Raw genomic sequence first — 25,489 nt, forward strand, 5'->3', positions numbered from 1 at the left:
TATATATATATACACACACAGGGAGTGCAGAATTATTAGGCAAGTTGTATTTTTGAGGATTAATTTTATAATTGAACAACCATGTTCTCAATGAACCCAAAAAACTCATTAATATCAAAGCTGAATATTTTTGGAAGTAGTTTTTAGTTTGTTTTTAGTTTTAGCTATTTTAGGGGGATATCTGTGTGTGCAGGTGACTATTACTGTGCATAATTATTAGGCAACTTAACAAAAAAAAATATATACCCATTTCAATTATTTATTTTTACCAGTGAAACCAATATAACATCTCAACATTCACAAATATACATTTCTGACATTCAAAAACAAAACAAAAACAAATCAGTGACCAATATAGCCACCTTTCTTTGCAAGGACACTCAAAAGCCTGCCATCCATGGATTATGTCAGTGTTTTGATCTGTTCACCATCAACATTGCGTGCAGCAGCAACCACAGCCTCCCAGACACTGTTCAGAGAGGTGTACTGTTTACCCTCTATGTAAATCTCACATTTGATGATGGACCACAGGTTCTCAATGGGGTTCAGATCAGGTGAACAAGGAGGCCATGTCATTAGTTTTTCTTCTTTTATACCCTTTCTTGCCAGCCACGCTGTGGAGTACTTGGACGCGTGTGATGGAGCATTGTCCTGCATGAAAATCATGTTTTTCCTGAAGGATGCAGACTTCTTCCTGTACCACTGCTCGAAGAAGGTGTCTTCCAGAAACTGGCAGTAGGACTGGGAATTGAGCTTGACTCCATCCTCAACCCGAAAAGGCCCCACAATCTCATCTTTGATGATACCAGCCCAAACCAGTACTCCACCTCCACCTTGCTGGCGTCTGAGTCGTACTGGAGCTCTCTGCCCTTTACCAATCCAGCCACGGGCCCATCCATCTGGCCCATCAAGACTCACTCTCATTTCATCAGTCCATAAAACCTTAGAAAAATCAGTCTTGAGATATTTCTTGGCCCAGTCTTGACGTTTCAGCTTGTGTGTCTTGTTCAGTGGTGGTCGTCTTTCAGCCTTTCTTACCTTGGCCATGTCTCTGAGTATTGCACACCTTGTGCTTTTGGGCACTCCAGTGATGTTGCAGCTCTGAAATATGGCCAAACTGTTGGCAAGTGGCATCTTGGGAGCTGCACGCTTGACTTTTCTCAGTTCATGGGCAGTTATTTTGCGCCTTGGTTTTTCCACGCGCTTCTTGCGACCCTGTTGACTATTTTGAATGAAACGCTTGATTGTTCGATGATCACGCTTCAGAAGATTTGCAATTTTAAGAGTGCTGCATCCCTCTGCAAGATATCTCACTATTTTTTACTTTTCTGAGCCTGTCAAGTCCTTCTTTTGACCCATTTTGCCAAAGGAAAGGAAATTGACTAATAATTATGCACACCTGATATAGGGTGTTGATGTCATTAGACCACACACCTTCTCATTACAGAGATGCACATCACCTAATATGCTTAATTGGTAGTAGGCTTTCGAGCCTATACAGCTTGGAGTAAGACAACATGCATAAAGAGGATGATGTGGTAAAAATACTCATTTGCCTAATAATTCTGCACTCCCTATATATATATATATATATATATATATATATATATATATATATACACACACTATAAAAATTCTACACACCTGTTAAAATGTCAGGTTTCTGTGCTGTAGACAAATGAGACAAAAACAAACTGAAATCTTTTGGGTGGGGGGAGGGGGGGGTAATAATAAAATACCAAAATAATGTGGCTGCATAAGAGTGCACATCCTCTTATAACTACATCCCCAAAATCATGTTAAATAGGACTCAGTACACACCTGATATCATTAAACCCTGGTTCACATTGGAGTGATTTGGCATGCAATTTGACAGGTCAAATCGGTGGCAATTATGGGTAATGGCACCGTTCGAATTGGCGCAACACCACACTGATTCCCAAAAGTAGTTTTTGTACTACTTTTGGCGACTTTGGGGTGCAATTTTATATTGACATCTGTGCAGCAACCAGCACAGATGTCTCTGAAATCTCCCCCCAAAGTTGGGACTGAAATGCGGGAATGAAATCATGAGAGTTCAGCTGAACTTGCAAGATTTCATTCCAGCTGTCAGTGGGAACCTGGGCTTAAAGTGCCTCTGATTAACCCCAAAGAAAGTTCAGCTGTTCTAGTAGGTCTTTCCTGACATTTTCTTAGTCGAATCCTACAGCTAAAGCCATGGTCGGCAAAGAACTTTCAAAAGAAGGATCTCATTGTAAATCGGGAGAAGGGTACAAAATAATTTCCAAGGCATTCCATACCATGGAACACAGTGAAGACAGTCATTAAGTGGAGAAAATATGGCACAACAGTGACATTACCGAGAACTGTACGTCCCACCAAAATTGATGGAAAGGCTAAAAGAAAACTGGTCAGGGAGTCTGCCAAGAGGCCTACAGCAACATTTAAAGGAGCTGCAGGAATATCTGGCAAGTACTGGCTATGTGGTACATGTGACAACAATCTCCCGTATTTTTCATATGTCTGAGCTATGGGGTAGCGTGGGGTAGAAAAACATCCAAGCCCGGCTAAATTTTGCAAAAAAACATTCTGATAAAATCAAGATTGAACTTTTTTCCATAATTCCAAAACTTATGTTTGGCGCAAAAACACTGCACATCGCCAAAAGAACACCATGGTGGTAGTAGCATCATGATTTGGGGCTGTTTTTCTTCAGCTGAAACAGGAGCCTTAGTCAAGGTAAAGGGAATTATGAACAGTTACAAATACTGGTCAATGTCCCTCCTGCCTTGGTGACCTCGCCGGGGTGTGCAGGGGAGAAGTCAATCCGCTGCGATCCTGGGAAAAGGCCTCAAGGTCGGCCACCACGGACTAGGCCGGTGCCACGGCCTCGCCTAAAAACTCCTGCCTGCAACTCCTCAGGCCGGCGCAGTGTCCATCAAAAATAAAAGGATTCAAATCATAAATCGATTTTTTTTTTTTATAAAAAAATTGCAGATTTTTTTAGGGGAAAAAATCGCCCAGCTCTACTGTGCACAGAAGATGCCCTCGCAATCTGACAGATTTGGAGTGTTTTTGCAAAGAGTGGGCAAATATGTCAAGATGTGCCATGCTGGTAGACTCGAACCCAAAAACACTGTGTGCTGTAATGAAATCAAAAGATGCTTCAACAAAGTATTCGTTTAAGGGTGTGCACACTTATGCAACCATATTTTTATTTTATTTTTACTTGCCTTCACATGAAAGATTTCAGTTTCTCATTTTTTTACATCACAGAAACCTGACATTTCAACAGAAATGTGTAGACTTTTTATATACACTGTGTGTGTGTGTGTGTGTGTGTAATATATACACAAAATCTAAAATATATGTGTGAATGAAATATATATATATATATATATATATATATATATATATACCCTTTTTTTTCCATTGAAAGAATGTAGAAGAGTTAGAAACTACAGGCATACCCCGCTTTAAGTACACTCACTTTACATACACTCGCGAGTAAGGACATACCCACAAGTGTATGTAAAGTGCCTTACAAGCACTGTACAGACATTTGGCAGCCGCAATAGAAGGAGCTGATGCTCAGAGAGCATAGCCGGCCCTGTTCCAGTGTGCCCCTGACACCCCCACTACAGCCCCTGAGACCTAACTACAGCTCCTAACACCCCCACTACAGCCCCTGACCCCCCACTACCCACTACAAGTCAAAAAAGGTATTGTTTCACTTTAAGTACATTTTCGTTTTACATACATGCTCGGGTCCCAATGTGTACTTAAAAGTGGGGTATGCCTGTATGTAAGGTTTTTACTATGATTATTGCAGGTTGTGTATTTCAAAAATAGATTTACCCCTCTCTATTTGTCCAGATCACCAACACTAAACATGATGGAAAATCCAAAATTTCTGCATAGTCTCTGGTACAGGAGATGAGACCCGTTTGGTCACAACTGCCCGAGGGAAAATGACCCCCACTTTGTAGTGATTTATTCTCTCTTCTGGTTTAATTTTTGGGATCGGAAGTACAGGGAAATATCCAAAATTAGTTTTAACCCTTCCCAACTCTTTGCAAAAAAAAAAAAAAGTTTTGGCTTTACATACATTTTTGAGGCAAAAATATTATGAGGTCAGATTATGCTGTCATTTAGAATTACTCAATATTAATTTTTGTATTCTGTGTCTTTTCTTTAGTTTAAGTATTTGAAAAACTTGCTATTGGTCCATGGTGCCTGGAACTACAACAGGGTCTCCAAGTGTATTTTATACTGCTTTTACAAGAACATTGTGCTTTATATAATTGAGGTAGGTGCTAATGTTCAACTGCCTGTGATTTGACCTCCGGCATGGAGAATTTAGCTGTTTTGTCATATTCTGCTCTGACTTTTTACCACCTTGTAATTATATAGGATTTGTTGGGTAAGAAGGCCTTGATTATCTGGTGCCCATGCGCTAGTTGTAACTAAACTTGCTGACATCTTTAGAAGAAATGAAGTCTTTATATTGTTTCACTGCAAACACAAAAAAAATGCAATGTTGAAAATCATCAATGCAATGTAAATCGGCAAAACTGTGTATTGTGGGGTTGTTTCAGTATGTTCCCCCAGCTGCTGCATGGACACTTGGTATGTTCTGGGACTCTGAGCTCTAGTTGATCTCTGCAGGCTGGACAGCTCCGTGGGTGGTCATTGGTGTTCCACACCTCCTTTTATAGTATGTGACTACGCTCTATATGTTGTACAACGAGCAGAATCTGTCGCTGCACAGTCCAATGGGCTTTCTCTCCCAGTCCTGCCCCATCACTTGATTGACAGCTGTATTTAGTAATACAAGTAACAGGTGGTTGTTAAAGGACAGAAGAGAAGAATGATTAGGGTGGGGTTAGTGTTGTCCTATAACTGGCCCCAGGGGCAGATTTAGACTTTGGGGGGCACGTCAGGTTCAGAAGCCCCCTTACACACAAGTTGGTTTACATTCGTCATTACAACATCATTCTAAGGTTGCACCCACACACACAGTGCTCTGTGTGGTCCTGAATTTTACAGATGATGGCTGGCAAAATGTAACTTCCCAAGATACATTTAATAAACTATTTATTTTTCATTGTACATTTTAGAATGTTTGTATGTGTGTGTATATATGTATGTATGTGTGTGTGTGTGTGTGTGTGTGTGTGTATATATGTATATGTATATGTGTATATATATATATATATATATATATATATATATATATATATATATATATATATATATATATATATATATATATTTTTTTTTTTTATTGTTTTATATAATTTGTATGTATAGAGTGAGGCCACTTCTGTCAGGGGTGCCTGGGGCAATTTCCCCTATTTTCCCCCTTATAATGCTGGCCCGATTCCTGTCAAAGCAGTTCCTACAATGAACTTCCTGAATCAATTTCCTCAAACGGCAACCTTTAGTACCTGCTTCTAGTGCTGAAGAAGTGGTTCTGGAACAGAAGCTGCAAGATGACATATGGATAAACTAAAATATGGGTAAAGAAAAAAGGTGATACAGATTTGCAAGTTTGTACACATGCACTATTTTTGTTTGCTATTCCAAAGCATTTTCTTTACCACAAAAAATGTTTTAGTTCAATTTTAAAGCCCAACTCCAGGCAACTAAAATAATATCCCTCGCAGTGGGGCTCTGCCTGCACTTTACATAGTCAGGTTGAAAAAATACCAGTTCAGCCATAAAATAAAATAAAAAATATCGTACAATCCCATATACCCAATTCTATACTCACATTTTATCCAGAGGAAGGCAAAAAAAAAACAGAGCATGATCCAATTTGCTACAGCAGGGAAAAAAATTCCTTTCTGATCCCCCGAGAGGCAATTGGATTTTCCCTAGATCAACTTTACCTATAAATGTTAACACCCAGTTATATTTTGTACATTTAGGAAAGTATCCAGGCCTTTATTAAAGCAATCTACTGAGCTGGCCAGAACCACCTCTGGAGGGAGTCTGTTCCACATTTTCACAGCTCACTGTGAAGAAACCTTTCCGTATATGGAACTTTAGGGGTTAAATACTAGTTTAGGTCTAGGGAAACAGTCGTAGGAGGAGATCCCCGCTGTCCCAGCCAAATTTCAATCCATGTATGGCTAGCTTATGTATCCCCACCAGTGACGAGGTCTGACCATTTTGCTGAAAACAAATGTAGTTTTGTTTAGAAAAAAATAAATCCCCCCTAGAATGACACCTTCAAATTGCATAGACTGTGTTGGAGTTTTTCTGTAGTTGTAAAGCTAGTTTAGAAGCCATTCCAATGCTTAAATCTTTAAGAAATTAGTCGAAGTTGGAATTTCTAACTTGGTAATATAAATTTATTAAGGAACCGTGCACTGCTGGTATTTCTATGGGTTTGGATATACGTAACCCAAGACGAGCTCCCAGTTGACTTAACCAAAATACATTGCCAGGGATACCATTTTTCATGCTACAAGCTGTCTACAATTTGACCTTGGGCTCTGTGCATATGTCTGGAATAGGCAGTGAAACCGGCTTCTAACTACAGCCAGTGAGTTGTAAAGTGGTCACTCTGATGTAGAGCTCTATGCAGTTCATTTACACCGCCTTATTAAGTAATCCCAAACCTATGGGCTTGCCCATGTTTACACCAACAAGACATGTTCAGTTGTAACATGTGGAAACCGTTAGCTGGTCAAATAGAAAAAAGCAATTTTGTTTGATAGAACATTGCCAGTGAATCATTTCCACTTCTCTGTATTTTATTAAAGATCAGCAGATCAGCTCTGAGAGCATTTAACAAATTTTCCTTTTGGCTTTTGGTTGTAAATGATTTTTCACTGTCGTTTTAGAGGCATAAAGAAAACAGATTTAATGCAATTCTGAGGCATTTTGATGATTTCCCAGATAGGCCTTTTCTGCCAAGTAAAACAAGCTTAGCAGATGTTGAAAGGGCCATTGCTAGGACTGAGAAGGCCAGAAGCCCATCAAGGAATGTGTTGAGCAGAGACAACTGCTTGTTTTGAATGTCTCCTTTGAGCTGGTCTTTGTGCTGAGCAGGCGTGGGAGCAGGGACTTATTGACTATTTGTGAGCCGCTGTTTAATATGCAGAAATGCTGCATCAGGGCTACCTCCACTCCCCTTTTGTGCCTGGAAGATGAAATAAAAGCTCCATAAACCTCTCGGACAACAGGAATTAAAGAATAATATGGGATTATGTGACCTTTTTTTAAAGCAGCAAACTACAGATCTATGCTAGGTGAAACTGTCAAGGTGATTGCTAGTATAAATACATTTCTTCTGTACCTGGAAAAGAAAGCTAAAGCACTATTAAGTATCTTTTTTCACACTTTGAAAAACATTTATATGAAATATTTATACATGGGATTAAAGTGCAACTAAATCAAAGGAAACAAAAATGTTAATGCCTTGCATTAGTTTCCTTTTTTGGGGGCATTTTACCCTTGGTGGTCCTTCCAGTAACACAATTCCTGTCCTGGGTGGACAACACTCACTCGCTGTACTGTATCAATGGCAGGGTAGACTTTTTACTTTAGGACAGCACTACAGTCTTCAGAAAAAGTTGGATTTTCTTGTACAGTGGTTGTAAACCTCAGTCATGGAATCTGAGCAAAGCACATATATCTGCTAGGGGTGCAACGAATCAAAATCTCATGGTTGGAATCGTTCCTCGGATCAGAGTCACGGATCGGATCATTTTTCGGATCACCACCATATATAGTCCCCGCTGTAGTGTCCACGTCGTCTCCCCCGCTGTAGTGTCCACGTCGTCTCCCCCGCTGTAGTGTCCACGTCGTCTCCCCCGCTGTAGTGTCCACGTCGTCTCCCCCGCTGTAGTGTCCACGTCGTCTCCCCCGCTGTAGTGTCCACGTCGTCTCCCCCGCTGTAGTGTCCACGTCGTCTCCCCCGCTGTAGTGTCCACGTCGTCTCCCCCGCTGTAGTGTCCACGTCGTCTCCCCCGGTGTAGATCCGTTGCACCCCTAATATCTGCAGTGATTACTTATCTCTCTCCAAAGTGTTGTTTCTCTCTGGTGCTTCGTTCCTCTGTTATCGGCATGTCTCACTTCTGAAAAGTTTTCCCAACACATTAAATAAATTTGTGTCAGGAGGGGGAGGAGAGCTGTGTTGTCTATTTAGAACACCGTTCCTTTGCTGTATGGAGGCGCGGGGGGGGGGGGTGCCTTTCCTTCAATCAGCTCTCACACATTGTTTCTAGGGATTGGCCGATATAATTTTTCGGTGCCGATGCAATACCGATATTTTGGCCACCTCTCCTGCCCATAACCAATATTTTTGGCTGATATTTTGTACATTTGAAAGAAAAAATTTACACTGTCATTTTACATTTTTAATCACTGGAATGTAAATATCCCTTGTGACAGTAATAGGCATTGACAGGTACTCTTTATGGAGAGATTGGGGGTCTATAAGACCCCAAATCCCTCCTTTGCACTTCAAAAGTATTTAAAACGTTAGGATCTGCGTTTTTTGAATACTTTCTTTTTTAATATTGGTGCCTTTAAAACGTTAGTAAAGGAATTATTTATTTTTTTCATTTAAAATAACAAACATGTTATACTTACCTCCACTGTGCAGTTTGTTTTGCACAGAGTGGCCCCGATCCACGTCTTCTGGGGGTCCCTCGGCGGCTGTCTCTGGTCCTCCCCACAATTTCTCACCACAGTCATGCGAGAGCTCGCATGGTGGTCAGTAATTGCGGGCGCGCTCCCGTGACACAGCGAGCGGCCATAGCCTCTCACTGTATCCCTTGGCGTGCCGCGTCACTGGATGTGATTGACAGCAACGCCAGCCAATGGCTGCGCTGCTCTCAATCCATCCGCTCTAGCCAATCAGCGGCCAGGCTGAAGAGGATCTCGGGACCGCACGGGACATTCGAGGGGTCAGGTAAGTATAACGGGGGCTCTGGGGGGGGGGGCAGCATCCGTTGTTTTTTTCACCTTAATGCTTAGATTGCATTAAGGTGAAAAAAATGTTTTCTTTACAACTCCTTTGAGATGCCAGTAATCCAGGAAGTGATATCATTACATCGCTTTCGGATTACTAGATCCAAGACCCGAGCTTTGTTCAGGTCTTCGGCCAGCCAGCGGATGTGCCGGCTGGTTGCTGTGGCCTTCTGCTGGGATGGGAGTGGCGGGAGAGGGACACGTCCCCTCCCGTTGCTTGTAATAACAGCCAAGCTGCTGAGCCGCATCAGTTGTTATTACAATAAAGCAAACTGTCCGCTCTAAACAGCAGCGGCATGCATCACCCCCAATAAAACCCATTGAAGCAATATCGGTCTAGTTTGAGACTGATACAGATTTTTCTGAAAATGATGTTATAAGCCTTGTCGATAACCAATCAATCCATAATTGTAACTGCAGTCTCTCTGCACCATCCTCTCTGCTCCTGGAAGAAAGATTTTTAAAACAATTCTTTTGAAGTGGTGTAGAGAGTAGAAGACTGCAGATAAAGAAGTAAAACATTTAAGTTTAAGGATTTGTTTCATCTCAGTGTATCATCTGCGGCTGTTGACTTCAGTGGGTAGAAGTCCAAAAGAGATATAGAGGTTAAAGTAGCAGTAATCCCTAACATTTTTAGCTCAACACATTAAAGTAAACATTCCCCAGTTAACGATTTCTTAAAATGCAACATTCAATGCAGTGTAGGGCATGGGTGCTCAACCTGTGGCCCTAGAGCTGTTGCGGAACTACAAGTCCCAGGAGGCATTGGAAGGCTGACAGTTGCAAGCATGACTCCCAAAGACAGAGGCAAAACCCACTTGAAGCACACACAAGCCCAACAACACAGGAATTTACTCACATTTGCTTGCATTTTCTAACCCCTTACTATGTTCCCTAGGCACACATGCTTTTGGACTTTGAGGACATAGCTTGACTTCAAACATGCAGTTTAGGTTGTCCACAGTGTATTTGGCCGATGCATATGAGCATTACTATCCGTGCCCTTTCTGGGTGAAACATGAAAGTGAGGCATGGTGTGGGTGGACTTCCTGTTATTTTATCCTGGTCTGTGGGTGCGCATATGGGCCCAATCAGTCTGCTCCTGTGACCACAGAAACATGTGGACTACAGTGTTACTGCAGTCTTTTTGTGTTGATAATTTTATGCAGTGCCTGTGTAGTATTCTCCTCTGTATAAATAAAAAAAAATGTCAGTGACTGGTTTTCTACAGTAATTTGGCATAAAATGTGATCTAATTCTCATCTAAGTGACCATAGGCAATGCACGTAAGCTGATAACACAAACAGATCCAATTTCTTGTGTCTTTATTGAACACAACTATTAAACATTCACAGTGCTGGAGGAAAAAGTAATTGAACCATTGGAGTTAAAGCTGGTCAAACCTCCTTTGGCAGCAATAACTTCAAGCAATGGCTTTCAATAACTCTGGATAAAACTTGCACAATGTTCAGGAGGGGTTTTTGACCATTCTTCTTTACAAAACATTTTTAGCTTAGACACATTTGAAGGATGTCTATTGTGAATGGCTCTCTTGAGGTTATTCCACAGCACCTCTAGGGAGTTAGTCTGGGCCCTGATTTGGCCACTCCAAAATGTGCATTTTGTTTTTCTGAAGCCAGTCTGTTGTGGATTTACTTTCATGCTTGGGGTCATCGTCTTGCTGCATCTCACCCAAATTCTACTAGGGTTCAGCTGGCAGACAGCCACCCTGACATTATCCTGTAGGATATTTTGGTATCTCAATGATGGCAAGTGGTCGAAACCCTAAGACAGTAAAGCAGGCCCAAATCATGTTTCTTCCATCATACGTAATCATTGGGTTCAAGTTTACATGTTGGTAAGCTGTGCCACTTTCGCACCATACATGGTGATGAATATTCTTCCTGAACAATTTAACTTTCTCTTTCGTTTATGGACGGACACAGTCTTAATCTTGACAAAGTGGGTATCCTTTAGGAGTGACTAGGCAGAAAGTGTTAACTTCAAAGCTGAACAGCCCCGCCCAGGGGGCGGTCCTACTGGCTATATCCCCTCAGCCTGCACCAAGCAGCTCAGTTTTTTTCTGCGTAGTTAAGGAGAAGACATTGCTTCCTTCGGGCCCATAGGCCTGGAGGCTTTATTTCAAATCTACTTTGGATTTTTGGTTTTATTTTTGAATTCATTTTTTTCCTGTGATCTTCGATCAACTGGCCAATGGGCGACAGGCTGGATCCCAGATCCTAGTAGTCTCCCCCCCCCCAGTTTCGGCCATCGAGTGTGTGCCGACCATAGCTACGCACTGGGTCGTCCACGACAGGCCTGTCGCTTTACGGGTGGCCAGTGAGCTATACACCCCAGGGCATACATATGACCGGTCTATAGGTCCGAGTCGCAGCAGCCGGGCAGACAGTCACCTCCGTCACCATGCAGGAGATGGTCTGTCTAGGATGCTACCAGCACAATCCTCAGGAAGGGTAATCCCCTGCTTCGGCAGGAAGACAGAGCTGGGCATCCCTGGAGAGGTGAGTAAAGGGCTCTATTCTTCCCTTCTCTCCTCCCTCCCTTCCTTCCCTCCTCCCTAGGCTCTCTGAGCTGGCTGCTGGGGCGGGGGTTTACCTGGGGAACTGTGCATATACGTCCACTAAAGCATTGTTATAAGCTGCTTAAAGAGATTTTGTTTTCCTGTGTGTCCTGCTCCATACTGTCGGCGACCATTTTTGCTGTGATCCATGCTGTATTGCTCTATCTGCACTGGCGGCCATGTTCTTGTGGCCGCGCTGTATTTGGCCTCTAGCTTCCACTTGGCGGCCGTGTTTTTGGTGATCCTGCTGTGTTTACTTTCTACTGCACTGGGGGCCATGTTCTTGTGGCCATGCTGTAATTGGCCTCTATCATCCGCTTGGCGGCCATCTTTGTTGTGATCCAGGTGGTGTTTGACTATTCATGCTTGGCGGCCATGTTTTTGTAGCCTCACTGTGGGCTTCTAGCTGCCGCTCGGTGGTCATCTTGTGGCCTACGATAGTTATTGGCCTCTAGTGGCTGATCGGCGGCCATTTTGCCATCTATCAGATAGCACTTAAATGGCGCAGACTGACAGACACACGCTGCTGAAGGGTCAGACTGCATATCTGACAAGGAAGCAGCTCTACTAAGTGGTGAGTCCTCTGAGTGGGAAACTCTCGTCTCTGCTGCAGCTAGAAGGGTGGGTTACTGTGCCTTGCCTTGAAGTCCCTGTGTCAGGGGTGTGGGTCAGCATGGCGTCAGACGCAGACGCTTTTTCCCCTGTAACACCTGAGCTTGCAAATGATGCCCCTGCACCCAATGTTTTGGTGGACGCTATGTCGGCAATCCTAGATGCCTTTGTTGCCAAGGTGGAAGCAGCACGTGGGAAAAGGGGGGCTAGAGAGCGTCCCCTCCCACCGCCATTTTCTGGGGACAACTCAGATGCGGAGCCGGGTCCAGCTGGCTCTGAGGTATCTAAGGGTGCGGACCTAAATTGGCCGGACATTGAGGATGACTCTGGATCCAGGTTGGCATGCAATAGGGCTCTGGTAAGTGACCTCATCACCGCAGTGCGAGATACTCTAAAAATCGAGGGGTCTGCAGAAGCAAAAGCACCGGTCCCTTTTGGGTTCCGTAAGGCGACCCGCACTGCTAAGGTGTTTCCTTGTGTCTTATTTAGACAAACTTTTATACAAGGAGTGGGACAAACCACAGACAAAACAAGCAAAACATCATAGCGGTGGAGGCGGCTCCCGCCTTCAAGGACCCTGCAGACAAGAAGGCTGAGGCAATTACCCACAACCTATACACAATAGTAGGTTTGGCTGTACGCCCAACCATAGTTGGGGCCCTGGTGTCTCGGACACTCACGGAATGGGCAAAGATGCTGCTCAATGGGTTACAAGCACGTCGGGCTTCCCCGAACGAGGTAGCTGTAGCTGACCAACTGATACAAGGCCTAAAATTCATTTGCGAATCAGCCTTGGACACTATTTCTCTGCTGGCCAGGGCTTCAAGTCAGGCGGTGGTGTTACGCCGTCTACTTTGGTTAAAGATTTGGTCCGTGGACCAATCTTCCAAGAAGGCCCTGATTGACTTGCCCTTTAAGGGCGACAGACTTTTTGGAGCTTCCCTGGATGACATAATTAAAGATGCCACAGGAGGTAAGAGCACACTGCTCCCACAGTCCAAAAAGGGGAAGGAGCCACGCCGCAGGCAAGGGCCCTTCACCGCACACAAGCGTTTTTTTTCGTCTGCCTAGTGCAGCAGGTAAAAGACCTCAGGCCGATAAAGCGCCTGCTCAGGGACAGACATGTCCCTGGTTTCGCAAACCCAACAAATCTGCAGACAAAGCTACGTCCTGGAACTTCGGGCGATCAGGCTGTGCCTCTCCATATGGTCTGAGGCTACAAGGGTGTCCAGTCAGGATCCAGTCGGACAACGTCACGGCAGTGGAATATGTCAACCATCAAGGAGGAACAATAAGCTCGGCTGCAGCATCAGAGGTCGCTCACACCCTAAGGTGGGCAGAAAGGAGCGTACCGGCCCGGTCGGCCATATACATTCCGGGCGTGGAAAACTGGCAGGCGGCCTACCTGAGTCGCCAGATGCTGAACCAAGGAGAATGGTCTCTGCACCCAGATGTGTTTCAGCTCCTTTGCCCAAGATGGGGCACGCCAGACATAGATCTCTCGACTCAATCGGAAGGTATTGAGGTTTGTGGCCAGGTCAAGAGACCCATGGGCAGACGCGGCAGATGCATTGGTAGCACTTTGGAGTCAGTACCGGCTAACCTATACTTTCCCTCCTCTAAAGCTCCTTCCTCATCTGCTTTGCAGAGTGGAGACAGAGGGTATTCCAATGATCCCAATTGCTCCAGATTGGCCTTGGCGTCCGTGGTAAGCCGACCTAGTGTGTCTAGTAGCAGACGTCCCTTGGCGTCTACCGCTTGCTGTCTCAAGTTCCCATACGCCATCCTGTTTTACAGTCACTGGCTTAACGGCAGAGCCAGGTGCTAAGAGACCGGGGCCTGTCAGACTCTGTGATCTCTACCATGAGGAGTGTTCAGAAGTCGTCCTCCAGGAAGATTTACCATCGCACTTGGAAGACCTACATATCCATTCGTGAGGAAATGAGGTGACATCCGCATGCTTATTTGGTTCCCAGAGTCCTGCTGTTCTTACAGCATGGGGTGGACCAAAAATTAGCTTTAAGTACAATTAGGGGGCAGATATCGGCCCTGGCTGTCCTTTTTTAACAACCCCTGGCGGCTCATTCTCTATTGAGAACGTTTGTGCAGGGGGTTCAGCATGCAGCCCCTCTGGTCCGTCCTACACTACCTCTGTGGGGATTTGAATAGCAGACGTCCCTTGGCGTCTACCGCTACGAGAGTACCTGCTGTCGTAAGCTCCCATATGTCGTCCTGCTTTACAGTCCATGGCCTTAGCGGTATGACCTCTAGGTGCCTCAGAAACCACCGTTTGAGAACATTAGGGAAGTTCCCTTGTTGACACTTTCTCAGAAAGTGGTGCTTTTGGTGGCTGTTATGTCAGTTAAGACGGGTTCTGAGCTGGCAGCCTTGTCATGAAAGGCTCCCTATCTGATCTTCACAAGGATAAGTTGGTGCTGCGGCCGCAGCCTTCTTTTCTTCCTAAGGTAATTTCGACCTTCCATCTCAAGGAAGACATTGTACTGCCATCCTTGTGTTCTCATCCGTCGAATCCTAAGGAGACGACGTGGCATTCCTTGGACGTTGTCCGAGCTCCGAGAGTATACTTGTCTGTTACTGCTCCGTTACGGAGTTCAGGCTCACTGTTTGTTTCGGTGGCTGGTCCCATGAAGGGCCCAGCAGTCTCATCGGCCACCATTTCAAGGTGGATCCGACAGATCCTGATCAGGCTTACGCCATAAAGGGTCGGGCGCCTCCCTGGCACGATGCATTCGACCAGGCCAATGGTGCCTCTTGGGCTTTCTGACATCAAGCGTCTGTTTCCCAGGGTGTAAGGCGGCGACCTGGTCGCCCGGTCACACTTTCACTAAACTTTACAAGTTGATGTGAGTGCATCTTCGGATGCTTTTTCGGCCGCAAAGTTTTGCAGGCGGCTGTTTAGAGTTACAACTCTCTGTTTTGTTTTGGGGTGAAGTATAATTTTATGCTGTTCCCACCCCTCATTTTGACACTTCTTTGGGATATAGCCAGTAGGACTGCCCCCTGGGCGGGGCTGTTCACCTTTGAAGTTAACACTTTCTGCCTAGTCACTCCTAAAGGAAGGCTAATACCCACTTTGTCTAGATTAAGGCTGTGTCCGTCCATGAACTCAGAGAAAAGGATTTTACCGTGAGTATAAAATCCTATTTTTGTCCAAAAAAAAAATTCCAGTAGTGTTTCAGTTTGCCAGGGTGCTCTTTGACCAACTTCAGTTTTTTTTTTTTTTCTTTGGAGAGCAGCGGTATCCCACGTGGTGCTCTACCATGGACACCCTGCCTGTTTGAAAACTTACATATGGTGGGCTGGTGAACAGGGATGTTGACCAGTTCCTGTGATGTATTTGTCTTTATCGGTTACTACTTTTCTTGATTGTACGTCTTCAAAGAGCTCCTTTTTGCGAGGCATGGTTCACATCAGCTGATGCTTCTTAAGAGCAGCAATCCTAAAATGTTTAAGTGTCTATCAAGCAAAATGGCTCTAAATCACACCTTCAAACTCACTTCATTAATTGAATGCCAAATGAGCAAACTGACTCAAATTAGCTTTTGCTGAAATAATTTGTTTATGGGTCCACTTACTTTTTCCTCCAGCACTGTCAATGCTTAAAGGGGTTGTAAACCCTGTTAGTTATTTTTAATTAAAAAAAAAAAAGTCTGTACTTGCTTGCTCTGTAAAATTGTTTTGCTCAGAGTAGCAACAATCTTCCTTTTCTGTGCTCCAAGCCCCTCCTCTTCATCAGGTACATCCACGGAAAGCCACTTTTCATGGGTGCACCCATGCGGGCTCACTCTCGAGTCCCGCTGCGGCATCTATTGACAGACAGCAGGACTCGGACCCGCATCCCACTCATGTGTCGCTGGATTTGATTGACAGCAGCGGGAGCCAATGACTCCTGCTGCTATCAATTTGTCCAATGAGGAGAGACGGCGGCTGGAGCCACTGCACTTATGTACATCGCTGGATCGAATTGGGTTTGGGTAAGAAAAAGGGGGGTCTGGGGGAGCTACTACACAGGGTTTTCACCTTAATGCATAGAATGCACCAAGGTGAAAAACCTTGAAGCTTTACAGCCACTTTAATTGTTTTCCATAAAGACACAAGGAATTAGAATTTGTTTCTGTCAACTTAAGCGCCTTGGCCCGGATTCACAAAGCACTTACGCCGACGTATATCAAGTTACGCCGACGTAAGTGCAAATGTGCGCCGTCGTATTGGTGCGCCGGACCCACAAACTAAGATACGCCTAAAAACAAGCTTCATCCCACCGACGTAACTTGCCGGCGTAGGGTGGGCGCACATTTACGCTGGACGCATGGTGGCGCTGCCATTGATTAGCCATTCAAATATGCAAATGAGGAAAATACGGCGATTCACGAACCTGCGCATGCCCGACGCAGGCTACGAGAGGTGCGCGTAAGTTGTACGTCCGGCGTAAAGTTAAGCCCCATAAAGGAGGTGTAATCCAGCAGCAGACATGTAAAGGTCTGCATCAGGGAACACAAGCCGGCGTATTTTACGTTGGACGTGTGTCTGGATGGGTGTAGGATACGTTCATGGCGTACGCAGTGATCCGGCGTATCTTAGGCAGTTGTTCCGACGTGATTGTGAGCATGCGCACAGGGATGCGTCCACGTCACGACGCATGCGCAGTTCGTTAAACGTACTTGTCTGGCTCTCAAACCATCATTTGCATGGGGCAAACCCACTTCCACCTACACTGGCCTGCGCCTTCGAAACCTACGCCATGTCAGCCGCAGCTTTGGGAGCACTGGCTTCCTGAATTCCATGCTTGCCTCTCTGCGCTACGTCGGCGTAGCATACATTGATTTGCGCTCTCTATGAATCTGGGCCCTTGTGTTTGTCTCCTGTTGTGACTGAGGATCATGATCAGAACACATTTTATGGCAAATTACTACAGGAAACCACTTAATTCCAATGCGTTCACATGCTTTTTTTTCCCCCACTGTAAAATTCCAGCACACAGAAACTACAATGTAGGAACATTTAGAAAACTGACATTGAAAAATCTCTGAAAACCACGCAGCACCTGTAAAAAAAATTAAAACTATTTTAAATTGGTAACAAAAAGTGTACTTGGGTCTTAAAAAAAAAATGTTACATTGACCCAACGTGAGTTGTAGATCTGTGTCCCAGGAAGTGCGTCTGATTTTCCAGTTACTGCAGAGCTTGTTTTCTGTTACAATTCTATACACAGTCATTTGTTTTTGTCTTTATTTTTTTCCCCCCTGCCCTCCTCTCTCCCCCCCAATCCCCTACAAGATCTGCTCTCACCGAGGGAACAGCCTTGTCCACAGCAACTGTTCTTGTGGAAGGCAGCCTGGGTATATATTGATAAATGGTGAATTTGTAGCAATTCATCCTTTCCTAATGTGGCTAAATGAAGCATTCAGTGTAACAGAGGCTGGGCCATTGTTTCTAAAATTCATTTGTAGTGCATGTCATGCACTTTTTGTGTCTCCTTAGGCGAAGCACCCCCCTTCCCTTGTTTCTTTAATCCTTTCATTGCTGGCTAGGCTTTTGGCTTGTTTGCTAACTGCTCTTTGTGAATTACTGAATCGAATTTTTAGACAAATTGCCTATTTAGAACAGATTTGTGGTCAAAACAAAATGTCGATCGTATGTTGTAATTAACTCTTGATTTCGTACAATACAAAAACGGTACAGGTGTGTGCTTTTTTTGAGTATTTAATTTTACTATTCAATTTTTTATTTTAAAATAATTTGGTCACAATGCAAATATCCAGTGTGAGAAGCCACTGATCAAAGCTGTCTTGCCCTTTCTCCCAGATGATCTACTTCCAGGGCTGTGAATGAGTTGCTGATGAGCAACACACTTGGAAGTCACCTGTGCGCAACTTTGGAGTCAATGGCTCCATCTAATTTTTTTTTTTTTTTTTTTTAGTTTATGATTTTTTTTTTTTACTCTTTAGCATTTTATATATATATATTGTTTCTTTTTCCAGATCTGGTTTGCTTTTATTAATGGCTTTTCTGGACAAATCCTCTTTGAAAGATGGTGCATTGGTCTGTATAATGTGGTAGGTGGCGTTTTCTTATGTAATGACCGGTTTCTGTGTTATGGCCATCTACTTTTTCTTAGTAAAGTTTTTGTTGTTCCACAGATGTTTACTGCACTTCCCCCTTTGACTCTTGGAATATTTGAAAGGTCATGTCGCAAAGAGAACATGCTAAAATACCCTGAATTATACAAGACATCTCAAAATGCTCTCGATTTCAATACTAAGGTAAGTGATGCTTTTCAGCGGGGCAGTAGCTGACTTTTTAACGGATAACATTTAAAAAAATCGTTTTTTTATTTTACTACATTAACGGATCGCGCTCTTTTATTTTTCTGCTGTGTGAATAGACTGCTGTATAATTTACTGGTACTTGATTGCGTTTTAAATCCTGGAATCCAATGTTATACTTGCATTACAATTTTTAGATAAACATAAACTTTAATAATTATACTAAAGGCAGTCAAAGGAAAAGTTCAACTTTTAGGAGCATGTTACTCCCATATTTGAGGTGTAACATGCTCCAATCCAACCGCCTCCTGCCGCCAGCGCTCCCTACTATGTGACGGGTTGGGGGATCTTCTCCTTGCACCCTCTGTAACAATTTAAAAATGGTGTGGCTGTGACTCCGCCCATATGTATCATTCATTCATTGTTTCCTGAGTATAAGTACCATCAGTCATTGTGGCTTGTAGTACGGAATGAACTACTAGGGTGCTGGTGAGTTTTTTTTTTTTTATTCTTCCTCCCATTCAGTAACTGCCTGTCTGTATCAGAGTTATAGGCAGTGTACTGAGAGTCTGCAGGATCCTGGCATTACACCCGCAATATTCTGATTGTGGGTGCAATGCTTTACAGGATGCAATGTAAACAAAATGGCAAATACATATTTTCATACCTGCAAAAAGATGTGCATTTATTTATTTTTTTGGAACTTGGCCTTTAAAGGAGTTGTAAAGAAAAAAAAAACATTTGCCTAAAATTAATGTCTGCAAGGTAGACAGACAGAATAGTGTAATGATTCTGTTAAAAAACAAGTAAATACCTATTTAATTCCTTCATCTATATCACCTCCGGCTTTTTCGTTTCTGTTCTCTCATTCACTTCCTGGTTTGCGGCGCTCGTTCATGTAAGAACTATATTTCCCAGTATGAATTGCGGCACGCCCAGTAATTCACACCTCCTTGAAGTCTCTAACACAGTGGTTCTCAACCTCCTAGTGCTGTGACCCCTTGATAAAATTTCCCAAGTTGTGGGGACCCCTAACAGTAAAATTATTTTCATAGCGCGGGTTGAAAGCACCCAAGGCAAGACAAGTAATTTGCACCCCTAACCCGCGGACATTTAGCGCTCCCTGAGTGCCTTCCACTCGTACAGTATTAAAACCCCTTATGGTACATTTTAGGATGTACCACTCTTTCTCTTTGTTCTCCTCCTTTCTTTCCCTTTTTATCTCTCTGTCCTAATTCCTTGTTTTTTCCCCCCCATCTTTCCCTCTGTCTTTCTTGCTCTCTATTTTTTTCCTTTCGCTCCCTTTTTCTTTGTTCCTCCCCCTCTTATCTTCCTTCCTGGAAGAACAGTGCAGGCTTCAGGAACAGCCCAGGATTTGGTGACCCCTGGCAAATCATCATTTGACCCCCGAGGGGGTCCTGGCCCCCAGGTTGAGAACCACTGCTCTAACACATAGAGAGCGTCCTGCTGCACAGATGTAGTTCCCAGGAGGGGGCGAGCATGTCACTGACCACCGCAGTAAAGCCTCCCTTCACTGTGGTGAGTAACAATCAGACAAGTAGGAAGTGAACAGAACAGAGAAGAAATAGAGCAACTTCTGAGCAAAAACGAACAATGAGGAAGTGAAAAGAGGAATGTCTGCAGGTAAAGGATGCTTATTATGAAAAAAAAAATTTCCTTTACAACCTCCTGCAGTCTGCTCACATAATTTCTAATAAAAACATCTTTGCCATTCTGAAGCCTCCCTCCAACCATTCTTAACTCTGGCTCCACTGAACCACCCAAGGGTTAAGTCGTAGCTTGTACAACTTTTGTATTGGATCATTATGGGGGACTATATCAAATGCCTTGCTGAAATCAAGATATGCTATGTCCACAGCGCCACCCTGGTCCAAAACATATATAATATTGTCAAATTATTCAATCAGATTAGTCTGACATGATCTGCCCTCAGTAAAGTTATGCTACTTTGGGTCCAGCAAGTTGTGTATTTTTAAGTGATCAATGATCCTTCTTTTCAGGAGTGATTCTATTAATTTGACTACAACAATGTTAAACTCACTGGACTGTAACTTCCAGCTTCTACCTTGGTACCCTTCTTGTGAAATGTACATTATTGCCTGTCCACTTTTTCTTGTATTAAGATAGGTATAGACTGCAGAGATAGACCTAATTTTACCCCTGTACAAATCATTAGTAAGACATCATCTGGACTATGCAGTTCAGTTTTGGGTAATAATTCACAAAAGGGATATAGTGAAACTGGAGAGCGCAGAGAAGGGCAACCAAACTGATAAGAGACATGGAGGAGCTCCGCTATGAGGAAAGATTCCTGATCAAAGAATTCTGATGCACAGAGGGTGTGTACCCAGCTCATTGAAAACAATCTCTAAATTGTTCTAAAATCAGTACATGCAATGTTTAACAGTCCATAATTGTTTAAAATTCTGTATAGAATAAATGATTAAGTAGTAATAGGGGAAGCTATTTTCATTGTGTCCAGCTTTGTAGGGAAAAAATAAGTGGGGGGGAGGCACTAGTGTAGTATTAAAAATAAGATTTTCTTGATAAAAAATAAATAAACACAATGGCAAAAAGATGTGCTCATCTGGTATTGAGGGTCTGATTTTCATCTCTGTCCTGCAGGCTCCGCTGGGTTTCGTTGCAAGGCCTGTAGAAGGAGCTGGAGCTCTAAGCACATAGACTCCACCACACCACCTGTTGTAGACTGACAGGGCATCCATGTCCTTCTACTACATCTTCCAGCCACCCAAACTACCCAGCGGAGCCTGCAGGATAGAGACAAGAAGCGGACCCTCACTACCAGATGAGCAAATCTTTTTGACATTCTGTGAGGTTTTTTTTTTCAGTGTCAAAAAAATCTCAATAAAATACTCAGGTAAATGCGCCTCTATTCTCTTGAGAAGGGCAGATTAATGGGGAGGATGATCACTGTGTATTAATACATAAGTAGTCCATATAGTGAACATGATGTTGAGTTATTCACTTAAGGTCGACAAGGACAAGATGGCACTCTACGTCTGAGGGAATAGAGATTTAGGGCCAGATTCATGTGTAACGTAACCCGTTTACGTTACACCGCCGCAAGTTTTCAGAGTTGGTGCCCGATCCACAAAGCACTTACCTGTAAACTTGCGGCGGTGTATCGTAAACACGTCCGGTGCAAGCCCGCCCAATTCAAATGGGGCGGGTACCATTTAAATTAGGCGCGCTCCCGCGCCGGACGTACTGCGCATGCTCCGTTCGCAATTTTCCCGACGTGCTTTGCGCAAAATTACGGCGGTGCAACGTGTTTGTGAATCGCGACGTGCGTAATGTACTTACGCTGGGAAAAAAAAATCAAAAGCGACGCGGGAACGACGGGCATACTTTAACATGGTGGAGTAATTTTACACCATGTTAATAGCAGCCCTAACTTTGCGACGGGAAACTAAGACGTGCGCCGACGCAACGACGGGAAAAACCTTTGTGGATCGCCGTAACTGCTAATTTGCATACCCGACGCTGGAATACAACGCGAACTCCACCCAGCGGCGGCCGAGGTATTGCATCCTAAGATCCGATGGTGTAAGTCAATTACACCTGTCGGATCTTAGGGCTATCTATGCGGAACTGATTCTATGAATCAGCCGCATAGTTAGAACAACAGATACGACGGTGTATCAGGAGATACGCCGTCGTATCTGTTCTGTGAATCTGGCCCTTAATCTCCAAATATGGAAAGGTTTCTTCACAGTAAGCTCTGTGAAAATGTGGAATAGAGCTGATTCTGTCCAGCTTAGTAGATTGCTTTTAAAAAAGGCCAACATTCTTTTCTAAATGTACATAATATAACTGGATGCTAACAGTTATAGATAGTTGTTCCAGGGAATATCTAATTTCCTTTCGGGGGATGAGAGAGGATTTTTGCCCCTCTGCTGGAGCAAATTGGATCATGCTTTTTTTTTTTTTTTTTGTTGCCTACCTCTGAATCAACTGTAGGTATAGGATTGTGTATATAGGATTGTATAATTTATTTTTTCCTTTTTATTGGTTGAACTATATGGACTTTTTTCAACCAGACTAAATACAGTATGTAACTATGAATACCATCAGGGCCTATTACTTTATTAACCAAGCTGTTTTAACTGTGCCAGATCCTCTGTCTCCCAGAAATCCTAAAGATGAACCATCTTTACTAGAGCCAATATTATTCCCCAACTTGTTATTGTTCGTACAATTTATTTCTGAGAAGACTGAACAGAAGTAATTGTTTAAATGGTTTGCTACATCCTGGTCTCCCTCGACATGCAGTGTGCCCAGTTGTCATTTTAGTGATCCCATTGTATTTTTTCCTTCTATCACTAATGTACCGAAGGGAAAAAAAAAGGTTTTAGCAATTTCCTCCACTTTATGTGCTTTGGCAACACTGATGTGTTTGGCCTCCTTTTGTCTATTTTTATACTCGGCTACACCTTCTGTTTCCTCAACTCTGCTATATGCTGATTTTTTGTTCTTTTACTATCTTTAGTGAACTATTTGTTTTTTCTTTTGTTTATTCTTAGTAACTTGCCTGACATATATAAACTAGTTGCCTCCAGTATGGTAGACTTTAACAGTGCCTACTGATCTAATTTTACTCCAAACTTTCAATTAATTTACCCCAACCTTTCAATTCATTTAATTGAAATCTTCTGATAAGATTGTTGCTGTGGGAGTGGGGAGGATTAAATGTTTTTGGAATCATGTTCAGTGCAGGTGCCCTATAAACTGTGGGTCAGATAGTGGTTTCTTCCCCTGCCATCCTTATTGCATTGATTTAATCCAAGTCGTTGGTGCTGAAGGAAGCAATACAGAAATCGGTGGCAATGTGCTGCCCAAATTTACATTCTTGTCATGTACCCTTGTTAAAAATCTGGAGTTTTTGTACCTTTTGTGACACTGGCTTAAATCTAAAGATTAGATTAATTGAGTGGAAACCTGGTGTATTCACCCAAAGAAAATATCTTTACCACTGATCGCAGTGGCTGCCACTTGTTTGTACTGTAAATATTTTCTCCCATGGCATTATGAAGTTGTCTTTTTTATAAGCACTTGTCTTTTTGGATGTCATGCCTTATGTGTTTGTCTTTTTCTGCTGTAATGGATTATCAGCCACTGTGGAAAATTGTCTAAACAACAATGAGGAGGGAAGCGTGGTAGATGTAGCACAGGCTTCATATTTTTTTTTTTTTTCCGCTTCCTAGAAGGGGGAGAAAAAAAAACTTTCGCAACGTGTTTCACATCTCAAACATAAAAAAAGGAATTAACTGGAATTGAAACAAATTCAGAATGATGATTTCATGGTAGGCATTTAGAAAGTAAAAGAATCTTGTAGAACAATTTACCGTGAACGCAAATCCTGTATACTGTGTTCAAAAAGTACAAAAACATCCCTCGGCTTTTAATTTCTTGCTTCAAGTCCTCTTTTCTCATGCAGACAATGTCTTTCTCATAAATTCATTACCAACTGCATGAAATGTAATCTTTTCATGTTCGTTTATTTTTATCATTCGCACGCTTAAAGAAACAGTCATTGTGGGGTTTTTTGTTTGTTTAATTTTTTAATGGATTCTATTTTTATTTAATTTTTTTATTATGTATTTTAAATATGAGAACCTTATTTCATTATTATAATGTACATACATTTTGTATGAATCTGTAGATTGTGCCTATATATTGTATATATGTTGAACCATGTGTTTAGCATATCAGCAAAAAATAAAAGAATAAGCCACATAGCTAGTATATACTGTTTCCAGTTAGTCTGGGAAAACTAAAAAAAGTCAGTAGCTTTAAAATGAAACTACTGTGAGGCTCTCAACATCTCCCTCCCCTCCACTACGATGGCCACACTTACAGCGAATTTCTCTTTCCAGTGGCAGGCAAGGGGAATTTAATACCTTGGGGTCATTATTCCCTCCAATCTTTCCATTCTTTTTTCTTTAATATATGTCCCCTTGCTCTCCCGCATACGGAAAGATTTGGAGGAATGGTGAGGGTCTTCTTTACCGTGGTTGGGAGGAATCAGCACCCTAAAGATGGACACTCTACCCAAACTTCTATACCTCCTTCAAACGGTCCCCATTATAGTCCCCAAACCATTCTTCAACTCCCTACGCTCTTTCGCCATTAGATTCCTGTGGAGCCGGGGGCTGCCTAGGGTGAAATACAATTTGCTCACCCGCCCAAAACTGCAGGATGGTGCTGGCATCCCTGACTTCAAACATATTACAAGGCCACCCATATAGCGCGTGTCTTAGAATGGTTCCCGCATCCTTTTTTAAAGGCCTCTGTCGCCATAGAGCAGGACTTGGCCCACGTAGATCTTCAAGCACTACTATGGGGATATGGGACTGATATGGCGCGTATTTCACTCAATTCCTGTCTTGGTGACACTTTTAAAAATAAAATTAATGTTTTACCAGACAGAAAGTGAGGGAAAATTATGCAATTTGGAAACTGCCAACTATACAAATCTAATAGGGGTTCGAACATTCTCCTACTTAAAGTGGAACTCTACCAAAAGGGGAAGTTCCACTTTAAGTCCTCCAAACCCCCCCCCCTCACATCACAGGTCCCAGAAGACTGCGGAACCGCCCACACTAGGCATGCAAGCGGCTCGGGTGAGGACAGCGCTTGAACCCATGGACAGGTAAGTGTAATTTTATGGAAAGTTAGCAACTAAAGGATTTGTAGCTGCTGAATTTTATTTTTTATCCTGACTGAACAACCACTTTAAATGGGGACTTCACCCTTATCTTAAAAAATTACTAAAAGACACTTTTAGAAATGTTTAATACCAACCTACAAGCAGATACTTAGACATTGCAGGCTTTATATTCTTTGCATACCTTAATTTTATTTTTCTTCCATTCTTCGCACGGTGGCCATTTTCACTAAGGGCAGGTGAATTAAATCTCCCTTTTACTTTCTGGTACTTCAAGCATGTCTACTGGATCAGGTGACCGTGCACACCATC

At 43.1% G+C, this 25,489-nt stretch overlaps 1 protein-coding gene across 6 annotated transcripts in view; it reads left to right on the forward strand.

Annotated features, from left to right (window-relative positions):
• Nucleotides 1–25,489, forward strand: part of ATP8A1 (ATPase phospholipid transporting 8A1) — a 308,603-nt gene that overhangs the window by 246,369 nt on the left and 36,745 nt on the right. For all 6 annotated transcript variants that reach the window (XM_040335011.1, XM_040335010.1, XM_040335017.1 and 3 more), the window contains 3 exons: nucleotides 4,199–4,309; nucleotides 18,184–18,258; nucleotides 18,343–18,465. In XM_040335011.1, the coding sequence (XP_040190945.1) occupies nucleotides 4,199–4,309; nucleotides 18,184–18,258; nucleotides 18,343–18,465 (309 nt within the window). The remainder of the gene's footprint in view (nucleotides 1–4,198; nucleotides 4,310–18,183; nucleotides 18,259–18,342; nucleotides 18,466–25,489) is intronic.

This window comes from Rana temporaria, chromosome 1 (assembly GCF_905171775.1).
Source record: "Rana temporaria chromosome 1, aRanTem1.1, whole genome shotgun sequence".
NCBI classification, from domain to species: Eukaryota; Metazoa; Chordata; class Amphibia; order Anura; family Ranidae; genus Rana; species Rana temporaria.